Consider the following 20028-nt stretch of genomic DNA (forward strand, 5'->3'; position numbering starts at 1 on the left):
CAGCAGAAACTAACACAACATTGTAAATCAACTATATCCCAGTAAAAATTTAAAAAAAAAACATAAAACTTGGAAGTGATGCTCAAAACTGCCCACCAAAGCAAGGGGTACCATTAATTATCAATGGCCAGTGAGGAGTGGCTTCTTAAGTTCAGAATTTTTTAAACGAGAAAATGAAGAGCTATTCTGGGATTCGTTTCTGTCAGAAGACACTGATTTTTGTCAATAGTGGTCACAGGAAGTTAAGTAGAGTTTGGATGGTCTGTATCCTCCATGCTAATTTGCAGAACAGAAACAGGAAGCGATTATGTGATAGTGGGAAAAACAATTTTTGTCCTTCAGATTATTTTTAGGATAAGAATATGAATGAAAACAACATCCTAGACTTCAGATTTTTAATGAATTTCAACTGACCTTCCCCTCGATTAATACAAATTAGTAGGAGTTTATTCTAATTGCCTTCTGTTCATCGCAATTATTTTAAGCATTATCCGTTTTAAGGATGATTTTTAAATAAGTGCATGAAGCTCAATATAAATATCTTCTCTCTTATGATGCAAGGATTGATTGCAGTGTAGTGACACCTTAAAGAAAGAAAAATGCAGAAATATCCATCCAATAAGCCACCTTCAAAAATGAATAGCACATTTTAAGCCTCAGGAGCTCCTTCCAAAGAGTAACTGCAAGAAACACTTAAACTCATTTTTCCAGGGTTGCTTTCAAGGTATTAGAGTCAAGAAATAATGCGCCAGTTTTTTGCAGTCAGATCTTACTTTTTGACCCCAAACTGTAATGCTAGCTTGATCTTTTATGTTCCTGCTAAAGCTGCACTTCCTCTTTTATTTGATGACAGGTTGCTTACCTATCCCACCCCTTGTCCCCACAGCCTTTGGGCTCTAAGCCCTGCCAACTTTACCTCTTAAATTTTCAGCCATCCATCACCGTTTCCACAGCATTAGCACAATCACAGCATCACGTCTCACCTGGACAGCTGTCACCCCCCCCCAACTGGGTTCTCTACTTCAGAGTTATCACCCTCAAATCCACCCTCTACACTGCCAGAGTCATCTATCCAAAAATCTGAATGCATTATTCCCCTGGTTAAAATTCTTTGGTGGTACCCAGTCTCACCAAAGACTAAGAGTGTTAAGCTGGGATTCATAAACCTTCTTGGATGGGCCTTCCAGGAACACCTCTAATTCTCTTGAATCTTGATGCAGAATTTTGGGTGGCTTTGCATTTATTTAGAGAAAGATCATAGCTTTCATCAGTCTCCATAGCTTTCATCACTCTCCACGGCCCAGCAAAGAGTGAAAACTGAAAGCTCCAAATCAAACTCATACTCCAAGAAACAGTTCACAAGACCCTCAGCACCCTGACCCCTGCCAAGGTCTCTAGCCTCATTCTCCACAACACTCTGCCTTGCACTTGATTGTCCAGCTTTAACCAAGCTTCCAACACTTGTACCTACACACACCATACACCACACTCTCCAAACTCCACTGGGGACACATCATGCTCTTTCTGTCTATGGGCTTTGTCTGCTCTATTTCCTCTGCCTGACACGTGCTCCTTCCCTCTTCCTGCTCACCCCACTGTCACACCCAGGTAAAGGCACATAACCCTCTAGTGATACCACAAAGTGCTATACACACCTTGATCTTTTCTCACACCATGCTGTTTTGATGCCATGTCTGTCTTCCCCATTCACCCTGGGCACCACAGGGACAGAAAGGTGACTCTTCACTTTTGTATCCCATATTTAGTACCTTGAACCTTGGTTTTCAGTAATTGTTTGTTGCATTTTACTGCAAAGAAGTAGGCTATTCACCTTACTCCTTGGTCATCTATTAGGTTACTGATGAAAAAAAAGTCCCTGGCAAATCAACATCTGTTAGGGACTGAACATCTGTGTACCCCCAAAATTCATATGTTGAAATTGTAACCCCCAATGTGATGGCATTAGGAGGTGGTATTGGAAGAGGGAGGTGATTAGGTCATGAGGGTGGAGCCCTCATGAATGGGATTAGTGTCCTTATTAAAAAGTCCCCAGAGAGCTCTCCAGCCATCTTTCTACCACTTGAGTGTACAGGAGGTAGGTAGCCTGCAACCAGCAAGAGGGGTCTCACTAGAACCTGACCATGCTGGTGCCCTGATCTCAGACTTCCCCACCTCCAGGGAGAGAATTTTCTGTTGTTTGTAAGCCAGCCGGTTTATAGTACTTTATTATAGCAACATGAGCTAAGGCAACAGCCTATAAAATTGATGCTACAAAAGCCAATACAGATAATCATCTTCATACTCTAGAACTATGAGGGATTTAGCCAATAAGCCCAATAGTTCTGAGCCTACAGTTCTAAGTGTCTTTATTCTTCTGGTGATCAATCAAGGTAAGAGCGAAACACTAGTGAGTGTGTAGGCGATGGTGGCCACCCAGAAAGTTTTCCCAAACCCCCTTTTTCTGGTTCTAAACCCTGCTACACTGGCCACAGAGGTAGGCTGTATCCCATCTCATTCTATGAAAAGGTAGATGCTAGGTCCAAGCAAAGCCAATCAAATTCCTTTCCTGGTGCTGACGTAGAGACACTGTCAGAAAGAATCTCCCTGTGTCCTAGGACTGTGAGATAAAATGCTTGGTTAAATTCAAATTTCAGATAAGCAACAAATTTTTTTTAGTGTAAGTACATCCCAAGTATTTCATGCTTTACATCGCTAAGTTTTGAGGTGGCTTGTTACATAGCAATAGGTAATGTGGTATAGGTTTTGTGCTAAGGATTCATTTCCTTTTTGTTATTTTGAAAAATGATTTATTAGTTTGGGAAATGAGCGTCAATTTTTTAAAAGATCTATTCTTTAAAAACACCTGACAAGTTAGGAAAGAGAGTATTTGTCAAGACCAAAGGACAAAAGGCATCAAGGACCCTCCATGTGGCTTCTCTACATGGCCTGTGCTCCCTCCTAGTCTGGAGGCTGAGTTCTCACAGGGTAGCTCAGAGCTCCAAGATCGAGTATTCCAGCAGGCAAGATGGAAGCTCTGGGGTGTCCCGTGAACCACCTCGAAAGCCACAGGGCGTCGATCTGCCAGACTCCGTGGATCAGAGCTGTCATAACCCCATCCAGGTTCAAGGACAAGGATGTAGAACCACCTCTCAATGGGAAGAGGGGCTAAGGCTTTGTGAATATGTTTGAAAACTGCCCTAGAATGAGAAACAGAGGTGGACACAGATGCAGAGCAGCAAGGGTGTCCTTCTCTCCTGCCATATGTAGTTAGATGAAATTTCTTTATGGATGAGCTGGCCCAGAGGGGGAAAGAAGGTGATGCTTTTATGCAGATTTTTAATAAATTATAGTTACAGCCTTTTTGCTTATTACTGCTTTTCCTCAGTCCTTGTTTTCTTTTGCTCTGTTCTGTTTTTAAGGAATTAAGATCATTAAGCAGGGGGTAGATGTACAGTGTAAATTTATTAAACAGTAAAGATTTGATAAGAGGTATTAAAAATCCATGCCACTTACAGTCCATTCTAACTTGATATAAAATGCTAGGAAATGAGACCAAAATTGCCTTTGAGTTGCAATCAGTGCCGAACGGAAAAAGCATATTTTGCATTCCTTACTAAGATGAAGGGGTAATGTTTCCGTAAGAAGAAACTGTCAAAGGTTTATTAAATAAATGAAGCATAAAACAAGCTTTCCTGCAGTTTCATCCACGCTTGGATTTTAATAACTAGCATTTATCCCTTGAATGAAAAGTTCTATTTGTATCCAAGAAGAAAGGCTCCCCACTCTGCACTGGGGATTTTCAGCTCTGAACAGTCTCCGTTACTGATGAAAGAAGTGATTTGCTCTGCCATTTCACATTAACTGTGTTCCTTGCAATGTCGGTGTTGACGGGAGGGATAAGAGCCTGGCAAGGGAGGGCAGTGGCAATGAGGGGGGATCATTCCAGGGGTGGATGGCAGAGTGTAAGGGAGTATGGACCCCGACAGACCAGAACAGAGGGGAGACAAGGAACTTAAGGGAGGTGCCCTCATCCACATTGTGTAAGGATCTGAGGTGCATCCATGTGAAAATAGGGATTTTAGGAAGGGCTGAAGGTCATGTTGGAAGGTGGGAAACAGGAGGGCTTTGGAGTCTCCATACAATAGTCTTACAAAGTCCGGACTGTGTTTTATGTAACAGAAGTAAAGTGCCTCTTCCAAGCCCAGACTGGGATTCAGAGACTGGCTGTCCTAGTGGGCTGGCGATGCAGCAGGAGTGGGGTTGGCAGATTATTTTTAAGCTAAAGAAGGAGGGAAGGTGTCTTAGTCCTTTCAGGCTGCTATAACAAAATCCCACAGACGGGGAGGCTTGTAAACAACAGGAATGTATTTCTCACAGTTCTGGAGGCTGCAAGTCCAAGACCGTGGTCGGGTTCTGGCAAGGACCCTGTTCCGGGTTGCAGACGGCCAACTTCTCACTGTCCTCACCCAGTAAAAAGGGAGAGGGAGCTTTCTCAGGCCACATTATAGGGGCACTCACCCCATTCCTGAGCGCCTCGCCCTCGTGACCTCATCACCTCTCACAGGCCCCACCTCCTCACTCGATCACCACGGGGGTTAGATTTCAACTTACGAATCTTGGGGGACTCACGCATTCAGACCATCGCAGAAGAGCATGGGAAACAGAGAGAGGAGCAAAAGGCGGTAAAGAAAACCTCGAGGTGATGGGTGGGCGTCTGCCCCGTCTGGCCTGAAGACTGGTTGGTGGCCCCCCTGGAGAGCAGATCCAGAAGCAGAACGCGTTGAGTCAGAGAAAGACTTTGTGAGGCTCTGAGTGTGAGCCCTGCGGCTCCAGTGCAGGGTCAGCCACGTGGACGGGACAGCGGCCCGGGCTGGCTCGTCCGGGGAACCGGCGGATCAGGACCCCTGCCGGGGCGCGGCTTCCTCCCAGGGGGGCTGCCGTGGGCACAATGGCAAAGTGACTTAATGGGCTGGAGTAGCAAAGCACAAGCCGAGCTGCTCCTAAGCACACAGCTGACATCCTGAGGGACCCCCAGAGGACCGGCAAAATCCAGTGGGCAGAGACTGAAGCCCTGGTCAGGCAGATGGACACAGAGGCTCTAACCCGATTGTCCGTGTTCGTGTGGCCTCTTCTGTCCCTTCCGGTGGGGACAGTTGGCATTGATCAGATCGTATGAGGAGAGGATTGATAATTGACTCAACTGCCACGGTCACTGTCCCGATACGTAACAGGAGCCGTGGCTAAAACCTGTGGCCGATTAGAAGTTAGAAACGAATGAATCCAGTAAGAGCCGCAGGATAATTATACCGGGGGCCTAATTTTGGAATATAAGGAAAACTCCAAAATTCTGTTTTGAGCCAGGGCTCCAGGTCCTCACGTTGCTCAAAGGAGGGCCTGGGCAGGAGGGAACTCAAGGCAGCAGGTCCACCTTTCCACTTCAGATGGAGAGGCCACGGGGGAGACCAGGGGAGTCTGCAGGTTCAGGGTGGGGTGCGTGGCCCCAGTGTTTGTTTAGCGGCACCTGTTTAAATGGCAGAATTGCCAGGAAATAGCAGCTCTGTCCACACACCTGAGTGCATCCATCCGCCCCCTCCAGGAGGGGGGAAGTGTTCTGGAACCAGTCACTCCGGGGGTATTCCCGGTACCTCTTCCAATTGCACGTGTATAGCCACACACACACCACACGATCTCACACACACACACACACACCACACACACACCATTCTGGATCACAGAAGAGTAGCTGGGGGACACAGCATCGTGGCCACGTCAAAGGAAAGTAAGCCTGAGAGAACACTTAGCATGTTCTATCCATTCTCCTCCACTCTCCGGTGAGATAGCTGTTGGTATAGCCTTCGGACGTCCAGAGTCTTCAGTTTCATCTCACGTGAGACTAGAGCCAACCACTGAAGCCACGGAGGCACCAGTAGGGCAAGCAACTTCAGAACCACCAACCTAACTGGAACATCCAAGCCCGACTGTTTCCTTGACCATAGTCTGGTTCAATGCGCTATGGAATCTGCACTGACAAACACAAGATTTCTCCTCCTGCCAACTCTTTACATCCTTTCACAGGAGACTCTACTGTTCCAAACGTGACACAAGCAGCAAAAAGCATATTCAATTTTATAAAACCGTAAAGTATGACATAGTATAATATGTGTTCGTTTGTGATAAAAACGAAGTTATAAATCATGGCACAAAATAGTACAAAATTTGTACTATGACTTATAACTTCATTTTCCTCATTTTATTCAAAGAGCTGAAATCATAATTTTGCCACCTGCTTTTGGATAACGGTTTGGCCCTTACTCCTTTTCTACTAACCCTTTTCTAAACATTAACATTCGCATTTACAAATCTAGAAAAATAGAAAGCTTTTAAAAATTTTTTAAAAGGCTTTTAATTTCATTGTGAGCAGCTCTCAAATCCAGTTATGCATTGCAATAGACCCTAAGGTGTTAGCAGAGATAACTTTAAAAAATAAGCTTAGGTTAGACCTTAGAAATTTAAAAACTAACTAAAATCCTGTCTCTCTCGAGGATTATTGTCATTTATCAGTAGCATAATGGAATTGCTAATACGTCCTCTTCAAATGCTTGGAATTCGAAATGAGACCCGTTATCAGCAGTCAATGGAGGCCTAACAAGCCGTCCCAGAAATATGGGGCTTTCCAACAGTAAACCTTTCGTTGGCTCACAATTTTGAGGCTCAGAAATTTAGACTCAGCTGTACCGAATGGCTCTTCCACCGCTCTCACCTCACAGGGTGAACAACACATCCCAATGTCAGCATCCAGGCCAGCATCTGGGAAACCCCTCCATCTCGAGCAGAGCAGAACAGTTGACACCCTGGGCCTGGGGCCCCTCGTGTGGCAGCAGTCCTCTGGTGGCTCATTTGGATTCTGATGGCCTAGGACAGTCTCACTTACAAATCTTGTAGTCGATGCCCGGTGTCAGCTGAGCCAAGTATCTGCAACAGGCTAGCCCAGGCTTCTTGAAGCAGCAGGAGAGAGTGCCAGTGCCAGTGGACCAGGCTTGCCCAGACCTAACACATCTGAGATCCACATGTTGTTCACGGCGTGACTTTTAGGGTCCACCTTCTACTTGGTGAGTCGAAGCACCCCTCACTCCTAGGATACAGTCCAAGAACAGTTGTCTCTCAGAAAGAAAAGCAGAAAATCTCTGCTGCTGTTTTTGCTGCTGCTGCTATCTTTTTAAATTAATTTTTATTGGAGTATAGTTGATTTACAATGTTGTGTTAGTTTCTGCTGTACAGCAAAGTGAATCTGTTATACGTACACATATATCCACTCTTTTTTAGATTCTTTTCCCACATAGGTCATTACAGAGTATTGTGTAGAGTTCCCTGTGCTATATACAGTAGGTCCTTATTAGTTATCTGTTTTATATATAGTAGTGTGTATATGTCAATCCCAATCTCCCAATTTATCCCTCCCCCTCTTTCCCCCTTGCTACTATAAAACTCTTAGAGGAAAATATAGGCAGAACACTCTTTGACATAAATCACAGGAAGATCTTTTTCAATCCACCTCCTAGAGTAATGAAAATAAAAACAAAAATAAACAAATGGGACCTAATTAAACTTAAAAGCTTTTGCACAGCAAAGGAAACCACAGACAAACAATAAAAGACAACCTTCAGAAAGGGAGAAAATATTTGCAAATGAAGCAACCAACAAGGGATTAATCTCCAAAATATACAAATGGCTCATGCAGCTCCGTATCAAACAAACAAACAACCCAATCAAAATATGGGCGGAATATCTAAATAGACATTTCTCCAAACAAGACATACAGATGGCTAAAAAGCATCTGTATGGTGAAAAAAGATGAAAAGCTGCTCAACATCACTAATTATTAGAGAAATGCAAATCAAAACTACAATGAGGTATCACCTCACACCAGTCAGAATGGCCATCATCAGAAAGTCTATAAACAGATGCTGGAGAGGGTGTGGAGAAAAGGGAACCCTCTTGCACTGCTGGTGGGAATGTAAATTGGTGCAGCCACTATGGAGAACAGTATGGAGGTTCCTTAAAAAACTAAATATAGAATTGCCATATGATCCAGCAATCCCACTACTGGGCATATATCTGGAGAAAACCATAATTCGAAAAGGCACATGCACCACAATGTTTATAGCAGCACTGTTTACAATAGCCAGGACATGGAAGCAACCTAAGGGTCCATCAACAGAGGAATGGGTAAAGAAGATGTGGTATATATACAATAGAATACTACTCAGCCGTAAAAAAAGAATGAACTAATGCCATTTGCAGCAACATGGATGGACGTAGAGAGTGTCATACTGAATGAAGTAAATCAGACAAAGACAAACATCATATGATATCACTTATGTGTGGAATCTGAAAAAAAGGGTACAAATGAACTTATTTACAAAACAGAAATAGAGTCACAGATGTAGAGAGCAAACTTATGCTGCTGCTATTTTTTTTTAAGTGTCAAGCCCTGCAGTCTGTGCAGCCTGTGGAAGAAGGAAGAAGGGCAGTGATGTTGAGACACAGAGGCCAGTCTGGTGTCCAGACAGCGGACGGCAGAGGGAAAGAGCCTCAGGTGACTCAGCTTGGCTGGCTCAGGATACAGGCACTAAGTGTTACACCTCATTACTTATACAATCCTTTCCGCTTACATGTTAGCAGGACCATCTGTCCCTTTATATAACCATAGTCCCCAGGTAGATGCTCGTAGCTTCCTGTGATTGGAATCAAACTTGCCCTCCATTGCAACATCCTGGCCTCCAAAGAGGCTTCTTTCTCCCAGCTCAGGACCCACTTCGTTCTTCGCCCCTGGAGTCACCATCTCCTCGCATGACAGACGGGTCACATTCCTCCCTCAGCCATATAATCCCCATTACACAATAAACAGTAAGAAAATTATACCCCAAAATACCTCTTTAAAGATAAATGATACAAATGAATTTATCAGGAGGTATTTAGCTACTCTTTCCCAAATTCTAACGTAAGTAATGATCTAATACTTAAAAGAAGAAACTTGTTAGAAAAGATATGTTGTTTTAATCTGCAGTATCCTTTTCCTCAACAATTGAATCCTAGTTGAAGATAATTATATTTTAGCTGTAATTGTTCTGGGTCACAGGCCAACTAAAAATTTCTAGTTACATAATTGAAAATTATGTGGTTCATCCCTATGTTGATTGACTTTGCTTGATGGAGTCCTGAGGGAAATCGTGCCATTTCATTTCTGATCAAATTCACATTTGAACCCACATGTCCAGAATTCTCACTGACGCCACTAAAATGAAAGGAAATTGAGAACCAGACCTCTAAGAGGCCAAATGGAAGTTTTCCTTTGGGTTTTTGGACCTAGGTTTTAATTGTCAAATTAAAAAATAAATTTTAATGTATATTTCTCTTTCAATAGAATTTTTTTTTAACTCTTCTGACCCCTAAAGAACACACAAGATGTATTAAATTTTGAAATAAACACTTTCTGGAGATGAGAGAAAGTAGACAAAAATATTCTGGAAAAAGATGTTTTATTAAAACACCACTTTTTCACATATGCGGAAAGAGTCCGCATGTGAACTAGAGAATATTACGAAAACGAGCAACTCCTTAGAACGCTGTGGGAATCACAGGGTGAGGATACCAGCATTCAGAACTATACCCTGGTTTAGCAAAGACAACCAAGTACACACCTGAAAATCAGAACATGAGGAGTTTTTCACGGGTACCAAATAAGAATGGTTCTAGGACACTTTCACATTATTGCCTCTTGAACTTAAAGTCAGTAAAATTTGGAATATAAAAATTAATGTAGAAAAGCAAACTAGTCTACCACTAGTAAAAAGGAAAGCATATTTGTTACCTGGTTCAATAGCCTTAATGTAAAATAGAAAATTGATTTCCATTGGGTATTCAGAAAAGACACATTTCTATGGGCCAAAGAATAAAGAATCTTCAATAGAAATACGTTGCTTTGTGGTTATATTAATTTTAAAAGGCATCCCAAAGGTGACAGGTGGTTTTTTAATAGCAAAACCCAAAACCTGATTTGTGACATTACATGAGCAATACTCATGAGGTTCATTAATATGTTAAAAGTTACACAGACACAGAGCCCAGTAAAACATTGCCTACAGTGTGTTAACATTCCCAGGAGAACAAAACCAGTAAGAGCATTTTGGAAGAAATCAAGGAATGTGAAGATAAATAAATTAGAGATTGCGGGAAATGGGGCCAGTGGGGTGGGTTTCAGGCAATTAGTATTATACGTAAAATGGAAATAGAGAATAGAAGAACATGCTGAAAATTATCAACGGCCCTTCTTCATTTCCTCTGAGGAGAAAATAATGTGACACATAAAAATCTTTTAATCTATGAAGAACAAAGCCATCCTTCTCTTGATGTCACTGCAACACAGCACAAGTGTTAACTCATATTTGTGTGATGGGGTGTGGATTTCAATCCACATGTGCATGACATAGCACAATATTAACTTTTCTTCAGAACTACTGAAATCCAACTCTAATTCCCTGCACAAAAGTAGCAGGAAGTTCAGTCCCCCTTACGAGGGGTGGCAGTTACCAGAATCCAACGAGCCCAGTCGATCACACTAGCCCTGAACACAGCTGCCGGTTCACAGGGGTTGCCACCCAGACCCCTATAGCCCAAGCCACTTGGTTTCGAATCCAGCAGTTCTGCCAATTCCAAGCGGGATAAAGTTTGTCAAGGCCAAGAGTCGTGGTGGCTAGGGGGATTATCTTCCCTGCGTGTCCCACACTGAAGACCTTGCCATTATCCAGGGGCACCTGCACAGTGCAGAGTGGGGGGCTCCATCACCCCAGGACCTGACAGCTCTTGGGGGGAGTCTACCTTCTCGCCCTCTCTCTCCCCTCTCCGGGCATCGTGCATGATCTCAGGCTGGGGAGGATAAGAATTAGAAGGAGCAGCTTCTATGAGTTTTTGAGTAGCTGCTTCTTGCCAAGCCACAGAAAGGAGTGAGGATGAGAGCCCTGCTTTGCTCTGTGCTTGAAATGAGAAGGGTGGTGGCAATCCAAGGGAAAGGACAAATACCCATTAATTTATGGATAACTGGTGTTGCACTGACATTGCCTATTTCATGGACCAGCAGGGATTCTTAGCACCCGTCCTACACAGCCCAGGGGTGCCTGCCAAACATCACCCCCCGCTAATGCTCTGGCCTCGGCAGCACTGGGTTTCTTCCTTGTCTTGTTACTATTCTTCTTCCCAACACAGGGCCTTTGTGTACCTTCCTCCTTAGCCTCAAATCCATCCTTTACTCTTCTTTCTTTCCTTTTTGAAAACTTCATTACCTTGTGGAACTTTTCAACAATTCCTCTCCAAATATTGTCATGATAATGACATGTCCTTGGCGATTTCGACCTGTAGACTGAAGGATACTAACATTTCATGATAGATCTGTAATTTCTTGGTAGGATTGCTACCTTTATCTGACGCTCCTCTTATTTGATCAGACCCTAGATCATTGTGTTTGGACTGGTACGAAACTTGAACTAAAGTGTCAGGTTAGGACGCACTTTATGATGAACTTTTAACTTCCAGAAGTGGAAAGGTAAATCAATTTTTATAGTTTTGCTCTTTATAAAAAACCAGGATATTAAATTCTAGGAATTCCTCCTAAAGATTTACTCACACACGTGGAAATGATGTATGTACAACATTATTTACTGTAGAAATTAAAATACTGAAAATAATCTAAATGTTCACCAAAATAAATATACATATATATGCATAATGGGATAATGAGCAAATGTTAAAAAACAGAACAAGGAAGCTCTTTTCAATATGGCATGATCATTAAAATACTTTAAGGAGTTTTAAAAAGAACTAGCTAAAGGACACTATATGTAGCATACAATCATTTTCATAGAAAAGGAAGAAAAATAAGATATATTTGTATTTGCTTATATGAGCATGAAATATCTCTGGAAGGATGCCTAAGAAAAAATCATGGTTGGTTGTGATGAGAAAAGTAGTGGCAGGAGATAGAAGTAGGAGCAAGACTTTTTATAAATATGTGAATATATTATCTATTCAAAATAATTAAACATTTTTAAATGTTCTAAAAGATTAATGGGTGGATCTGCAGACTTCCACATCTGAACAAGATGGAGTAATATGGGCCAGATTTACCCTCCCACCTGAAAAAACAAATAAAATACATGAAACAGTGGTTTTCAAGACACTTGACAATGAAGGACATTGATCCCTGAGAGATGGGAAACACTAAGGTGAGGCCTAGAATCGCCTCAGCTTACTGACTTGAGAGAGTCTCCAGGTTGTGGTATAAGGAAGGGGAGCCCCGGTGGGACCAGCCTGAGTTGATGTGGAGCTGAATCTGGGGAGAATAGGGCAGCTAGAATTTCAAGGGCAGAACACCACAGAAGAGAGCCACATGGGAGGGAGCCCCAAGATCTGCAGTGTGTACCCCCTGAGTACTCAGCAGAGGATGATGAGAGCATGTGTGCAAAGAAACTACCCAAAACTAGGAAAGGCACCACTAGAAAGAATTAGAAGTAACAGTGCCCAGAACACACCCAAGGCTGGGAAGAGTGTCTGTTCCCATCAGCCAGACTGAACGACCTGATGATTGGCAGGAGGTTGAGTAGAGCACACAGAAGGCCTTAAGGGTGTGAATAATTTGTAGATTATGCATTGCTCCAGACTGCCTAATAAATCTTAAGAGCAAAACCCAAAAGGGTCAAACTACCTCCAAGTAATGTAATTGCATCCTAGAACAAAGCTCAAAAATGTTCAGAATATCCAGCTCCCCAAAACTTCTATATCTCAATGAAAAATATATTAGGCAGGCAAAGAAGCACCAATACATGGCCCATAATGAATGGGTAATTCAATGAATTGAAGTTGTGAACTAAGAATTAACAGACAAGGACAATTAGATGGTAATTATAACAGTATCCTATAAATTCAAAAAGTTAGGTAGAGACATGTGAGATATAAAAAGACCAAAATTAAAATCCTAAAGGTGGAAAAAAAATGTGTGAGATTAAAAATGCTTTGATGTTGATGGGATTATCAACAGACTAGACTTTACAAATAAAAAAAAAAGATTAGTGAACTTGAAGATATAACAGAAACTATCCAAAATGAAACAAAAAAGAGAATTTTTAAAAATGAAGAAAGTGTATAAATGGACACTCTGGAGGATATAAAAGAAAGGTAAGAACAGAAAGAATATTGGAAGAAATAATGGTCCAAAACTGTCCAAATTTCATGAAAACTATGCCTACAAATCCAAGAAACTCAAATATTATTAAGCACAAGAAACTGTACCAAGGAAACTATACATCATGTGTCACGTCATAATAAAATAGCTCAAATTCAATGACATAGAGATCTTAAAAGCAGCCAGAGGGAAAAAAGACTCATTGTATACAGAAAAACAGAGGTAAAGATAACACATTTCTCATGAGAAAAAATACCAGTGAGAAGACAGTGAGTAATATCTTTAGAGGATTAAAAGAAAAAAGCTGTTAACTTGGTATTCTATAGCCAAGAAGAGTATCTTTCTTAAAATGTAGACATGCAACGAATGAAAGACTTCATCACCAACACACTCCCACTACAAGAAATGTTGAAGAAAGTACTTTAGGCAGAAGGATAGAAAACTGAATCTACACAAAAGAATGAAGAAAACAGAAATGGTGTTCATAATAATATAATTTCATATATATATATATATATATATATATATATATATATATATATATAATTTGATTATTTAAATCTTTTTAAAAGATAATTGAGTCCTTAAACAAAAATAATTATGATATGATCTGAGATTCATAACATATGTAAAAGTAAAATGTATGGCCCAAAAGGTACAAACATAGGGGAAATAGAAATAAAAGGATTTTATCAAAAGGTTCTTATAAAATACCACTGGAAGGTAAACTGATAAAAAATAAAGACATATGATAGAAACCACTACAGCAACCACTAAAAAGGGAAAACAAGGAGATTTCATTAAGTCAAAAAAGATACTAAATGAAATCATGAAAAATATTCAGTTAATCAAAAAGATAGGAAAAGGAAACAATAGATGGGACAAATAGAAAGCAGATTATAGATTTGAACCTAATTACATGAATAATAGTATTAAAAGGAAGTGATCTCAACAACACGGGGTGGGAGGGGGAAGCTGGGGTGAAGTGAGTGTAGCATCGACATATATGCACTACCAAATGTAAAATGGATGGCTGGTGGGAAGCAGCCGCATAGCACAGGGAGATCAGCTCGGTGCTTTGTGACCACCTAGAGGGGTGGGATAGGGAGGGTGGGAGGGAGGCTCAAGAGGGAGGGGATATGGGGACATGTGTATGCATACGGCTGATTCACTTTGTTGTGCAACAGAAACTAACACAGTAATGTGAAGCAATTATACTCCAATAGATCTATTAAAAAAAAAAAAACAGTGATCTCAACAACCCAATGAAAAGGCAGAGATTTTTAACAGCAAGATGCAACTATAAGCAGCTCACAAGCAAACCACTTTAAATATAGACACAAATAGTTTCAAAACTAAAGTAAAAAGATATAAAAGGTATAAATAGTAGTGTTTAGATAGTACAAATCTAAAGAAAGCTGAAACGGCTGTATTAATATCCAAGCAAAATCAATGTCTGAGCAAAGACTATTACCAGAGTTGATAAAAGTCATTTTGTAATGAGAATGAGGTCAATTCATCAAGAGCACATAAAATTTGTAAACATTTATGCATTTATTAACAGAGCTACAAAATGCATGAAGCAAAAAACTGATAGAACAGCAAAAAGAAATAAACAAATCCAGAATTATAGTCATAGATTTCAATATCCCTCTCAGTAACTGATACAGCGAGGAGACAGAAAATCAATAAGAATATAGAAGACTTGAACAACACTATCAACCAACTTGACCTAATAAATATATGGACCACTCTACTCAATGGCAACAGAATACATTCTGATAGACCACATTCTGAGCCATTAAAAAATCCCAATAAATTTAAAAGAATTCAAGTCATACAAAGTGTATTCTCTGACCACTATGGAATTACATGAAAATCGATAAGAGAAAGATCTCCAAAAAATCCCAAATAGTTGGAAATTAAATTACACATTTTTATGTAACCCATAGGTCACAAAAAGAAAACAAAAGGGAAGATTGGGAGTATTTTGAACATAATGAAGATGAGAACACCACATATTTTTCACAGGATTCTGCTAAAGCAGCACTTAAGGGAGATTTATAGTACTAAATAGCTATATTAGAAAAAAACAGAAAAGTCTCAAATCAATAATATCAGCTTCCACCCTAAGTAACCAGAAAAAGAAGAGAAAATGAAACACAAAGTAAGTAGAATAATTAAACTAATAAAGACCAAGGAGAAATCAGTGAAATATAAAACTGAAAAGCAATAGAGAAAATCAATGAAACCAAAAGCTAATTCCTTAAGCAGATCAATAAGATTGATAAACCTCTAGCCAGACTGACTAGGAAAAAAGAGAGAAATAACATAAATATGCTCAACATCATTAATCGTTATGGAAATGCACAATAAAACCACAATAAATACCACTATGCCCCTGTTATAGTAACTAAACTTCAAAAGACTGCCCATATCGAGTATTTGAGGATGGGTAGTTGTTGGAATTCAAACACTGCTGGCGGGAATATAAAGTTACAACCTTCCTGGCAAAGAGTTTTGCAGTTTCTTAAAAGTTTAAGCCCACACCTACCATATGATTTAGTCATTCCACTCCTAGGCATTTCCTCAAGAGAAATGAAAGCATATGTCCCCACAGAGATTAGTACACAAAACTCATAGCAGCTTTATTTGTAATAACCCCAAATTGGAAACAACCCAAATGTTCATCAGTGGGTGAATGGATAATCAAACTGTTGTACAGTCATGCAAATGGAATACTACTCAGCAATGAAAAAGGAAGAAACTGTTAACACACGCTGCAACAAGGGTGAGTCTCGGAATAATGGTGCTGAATGAAAGAAGCCAGACCCTCCCAAAGTAGAACACATACTGTATGATTCCATTTATAGAAAATTCTAGACGATGTAAATTAACCTGTAGTGACAGAGATCAGTGATGTCCAAGCGGAAGGGAATGAGGAGAGGGTCAGGAGGGAGAGATTACAATGAGGAAACTTCGTGGGGGTGATAGATGTGTTCCTTTCTCTTGAATGTGGCGATGGCTGTACAGGGATATTCATAAATGAAAATCTATCAGATTGTCCACTTAAACTATTCGCAATTCATTGCATGTCAACTATACCTCAATTACGGTGTTCAAAAGATTAATGGACAAATATAAGTAAATACATGAACAAATAAAAGGTTTGTTTCTTACCAGCCATTCACACTAGTCACAATACGAAGCACTAATTTATCTGGAGCTTGGCAAAAACATCAATGAAGGTAAAGAGGTCTGTTTGAATTTGTTTTATTATGCCTCAAATTAACTAAAAATATACCCCATGGTTAGTTTTTTATAAACTCATTAAGAAAACAAGATATTGTGTTTCCAACAAATTATTTACAATTAAAAAAAATCAATCTAGGACTTTCTCTTGCCTGATATTTATACTAGTTCTATATCTACGATAATTCTAGTTGGGAGATTCATTCTGCACAGTGTAAATTCGGTTGCACTCTGGTCTCGTGCTTTACACAATCAAATGAGAATATACTGGTAGGACTTAAGATCTTTCTATTTGTGGTTCAGATCGAATAGGATTGACTATTTCTGATTGCTTATGCCCAAGCCCTGTGGAATCAAAGATGACACAGAGGTAATGTGCTCATTGGGGAACTGCACCCACCACATGATACCGTCCTAATCTGTCCCGGCTACAGCTGTAATTACCCTCTAAAATTCAGTGCGTGGAAAATGGAAAAAGATTATGCTGCTGGAGAGAGGGCTAAAGTATGGTACCTCTGGTTCTAAGACTTCTATTTTAAACAAAATTTTAAAATCACATGAGATTCTTTGTGTTATTTTTCGAATCCTGCTCACTTTCCTAGAAGGAAAAATAAATCCCTCTTCCTGCCTTGTAATCTTTCCATCTACATAGAGTATACACATTTTTTAAAAAAATCTAAAACTGCAGTGATAAGGCCAAGTACCATCTTAACATGCAAAATCTTTGAAATATATAGCACACTGAAATACAACAAATTCACGTTTATGTCCCTCAAGCGCCTCGTAAAATGTTACCAAGAGTACAACTTCAGCTGGTCTGTAAATTGGTGTGTCTTATATATTTAGACATATTTTTAAATGTGTGTCTTCAACATTTAGTGCCTTGTACTCTTATGTATAAATATCCTTTGCTTCAAAGTCTTCAAAATTGTCACAAAAACTATATTGACCGAGTGTGTTTTTACAGATTTGCTTGGTCTGCATCAGGTGTTCTCTAATTGTTTTAGGTCCATATTTCTGTAGTTGTCTCTCTTCACCTCCTAAACATTGAAACAAACGGTGTTGCAGTAAAGAATTCAAAGGCTTTGAAATCAGGGGACCTGGTCCAGCTGCAGCACCACCGCACCCTGGTGCCACCCTTGGGCGCTGGGCCCTTCCTTTTTCTGCCTGTTTCTCCCAGTAGCACACAGGGAGGGTATACCCAGCGCTGTTATAAGGATTAATCAAGGCAACTGGACAAGGCTGTCAGCCGAGAGCCCAACACATAGTGAACATTCAAAATCACAAGAGTGGACTTCCCTGGTGGTCCAATGGTTAAGACTCTGCCCTTCCACTGCAGGGGGCACAGGTTCAGAGAAGTAAGATTCCTGCATGTCGTGCAGCCAAAGTAATAATAATAATAATAATAAAAATACAAAAGCTGCCTTTGAACTGCAAAAAAATTTTAAGGCAGGGTCCAATGATTATAAATTATCTCATTACATAGCAACATGACTGCAATATATCCTAGCGACAGCAGAAAGCCTAAAAATTAGCATTTGATCAAAAAGAATATTTCCTAGAAGGTAGACTTTAAAAAGTACATAATTAAAGTGAAAAGACCTAGTTTAAATTCCAACTTTGGCACGTTAATAGGTGGTTGGTTATTTTATTCTAACTGACCATCTTGTAGTCTGGAAAACGGACATGACCTGGAAATAGTAGGTGCTTGCTGAATACATATTGAGAGATTAAGTCAAAGATATGGTCTACAACCGTGTTTTCTATACTTTCATCTGTCTGATAGCATAAGATCTCTTTGAGGAAAAGCCATAGAACTGATGGATTTTCCCAACATATCAGACACTAGTCATCATGTACTTCTCTCTGCTGACAAACATATGGAGACATTGCATGGCTTTAGAGCCTGAACAGTGAAGTTCAAAGCTCAAGGGGGTTCCAGGAGCGATCAGAGACCTAGTGTGAACTCACGTCCACTCACAGAAAACCCGAACTGAAAAGCTCCCTGCGGTGAACACTGAGACTTAAAGTTTGCTTTTTTTTTTTTCCCCCAAGCAAAATGCCATGGTCCCTGATGTTCACAGCCCTTTAAAGATTATTTTATTCCTTTCACAGGTCTCCCGTTATGGCTGGAGGTCTCTTTGCTGTGGATCGCAAATGGTTTTGGGAGTTGGGGGGCTATGACCCAGGTTTGGAAATCTGGGGAGGAGAGCAATACGAAATCTCTTTCAAGGTAAGCCGTCAGCAACCTTCTCACACTAGGTTGGCATCATTTTGACCATTCTAATAGAATGGCGTCATTTCGTTTTGTGACCTCCTATGTTGCAAATTAACAACCAAAATAGACATGTCGTTTTCCCACCTCAGCTTTTGGATGAGAGAAGCTACTTCCTTCTGATGTTTCCATGAGACGTAGTCATGCCATAAAAGAAACACAGACGAGAAAGAATTCAAAATCCCACTTGCAGGGGGGGAACCGTGGTGTGCCAGCACTTCTGCTGCCCCGCTGGTACTGCATTCCTTCTCAGGCACCTAGAACAGAGAGACAGAGGCATGAAGGTGAAAGAAATGGAATTACTGGAGCTTTTGCCCGTTGTGTTTGTTCTCGAAATAATACTCCACCTTTTGCTCGTAACCACTATTCCACAATTTCAATAACAGAAGAGTAATTTTAAATTCTGTAATAATCTAAATGGGAAAAGAATTTGAAAAAGAATAGATATATGTATATGTATAACTGGATCACTTTACTGTACACCTGAAACTAACACAACACTGTTAATCAACTATGCTCCAGTATAAAACAAAAATTAAATAAATACAATATGAATGACAAATTAAAGCTATTCTTTATATAATTCCAAAACAAGTGAGTTTTTTGTTTATTTTTATCTGAAATTGCCCAGGTTTCCACTTGCTTTGACCATAAGTACTCACAAAAATTATACTTTATTACATATATATACATTCATATATTACATATATACATATAGGATATATGCAAGTATATGATAGAATATCAAATTTCAAGGTTTGTAAATGAAAAAAATTTACTACAGCATGTGAAGACCAGATAACCAAAGCAAAATAAACTGTGCAAAAGGTTTTTTTTTTTCCTTTATCATAGTCATTATTCATATCGAAGATATAGTGATTCTTGCAAGATTTATCAGACAGAAATCTCACTAAATAAATCAGCTTTCCTAATTACCTCTATTATAAAATCAGACCAATTCTTGGTAAGAAAATAAAGTGCATCCTGAATATAGTAAAAGTCAAACTTAATAATCCAGCTAAACTTTTTGAATTTATGCATAAAAGAAATTGACAAAACTGGTTTTTATTTAACTGTAACAACTACATTCTATGTGTTAACAGAAACGGTATGTTGTCCCCAAAGTGTCATAAAATAAATATTCCAAAGAGAAACTCAGGAGACACGATTGCAGGCTTCAGGACACCTAGAATTTTCCATCTCACTGCTGGCAATAAGCCTTGAAATACTATTTATTAAATTAGTGCTTTTTTTTTTTTTTTACCAT

The 20028-nt window shown here is 39.9% G+C and overlaps 1 protein-coding gene across 5 annotated transcripts in view; it reads left to right on the forward strand.

Moving 5' to 3' along the window:
• The window catches only part of GALNTL6 (polypeptide N-acetylgalactosaminyltransferase like 6), a 1732831-nt gene that overhangs the window by 1607160 nt on the left and 105643 nt on the right, over positions 1–20028 (forward strand). For all 5 annotated transcript variants that reach the window (XM_059926764.1, XM_059926766.1, XM_059926762.1 and 2 more), the window contains exon 7: positions 18602–18719. In XM_059926764.1, the coding sequence (XP_059782747.1) occupies positions 18602–18719 (118 nt within the window). The remainder of the gene's footprint in view (positions 1–18601; positions 18720–20028) is intronic.

The sequence above is a fragment of the Balaenoptera ricei genome, chromosome 6 (genome assembly GCF_028023285.1).
Source record: "Balaenoptera ricei isolate mBalRic1 chromosome 6, mBalRic1.hap2, whole genome shotgun sequence".
NCBI lineage: Eukaryota > Metazoa > Chordata > Mammalia > Artiodactyla > Balaenopteridae > Balaenoptera > Balaenoptera ricei.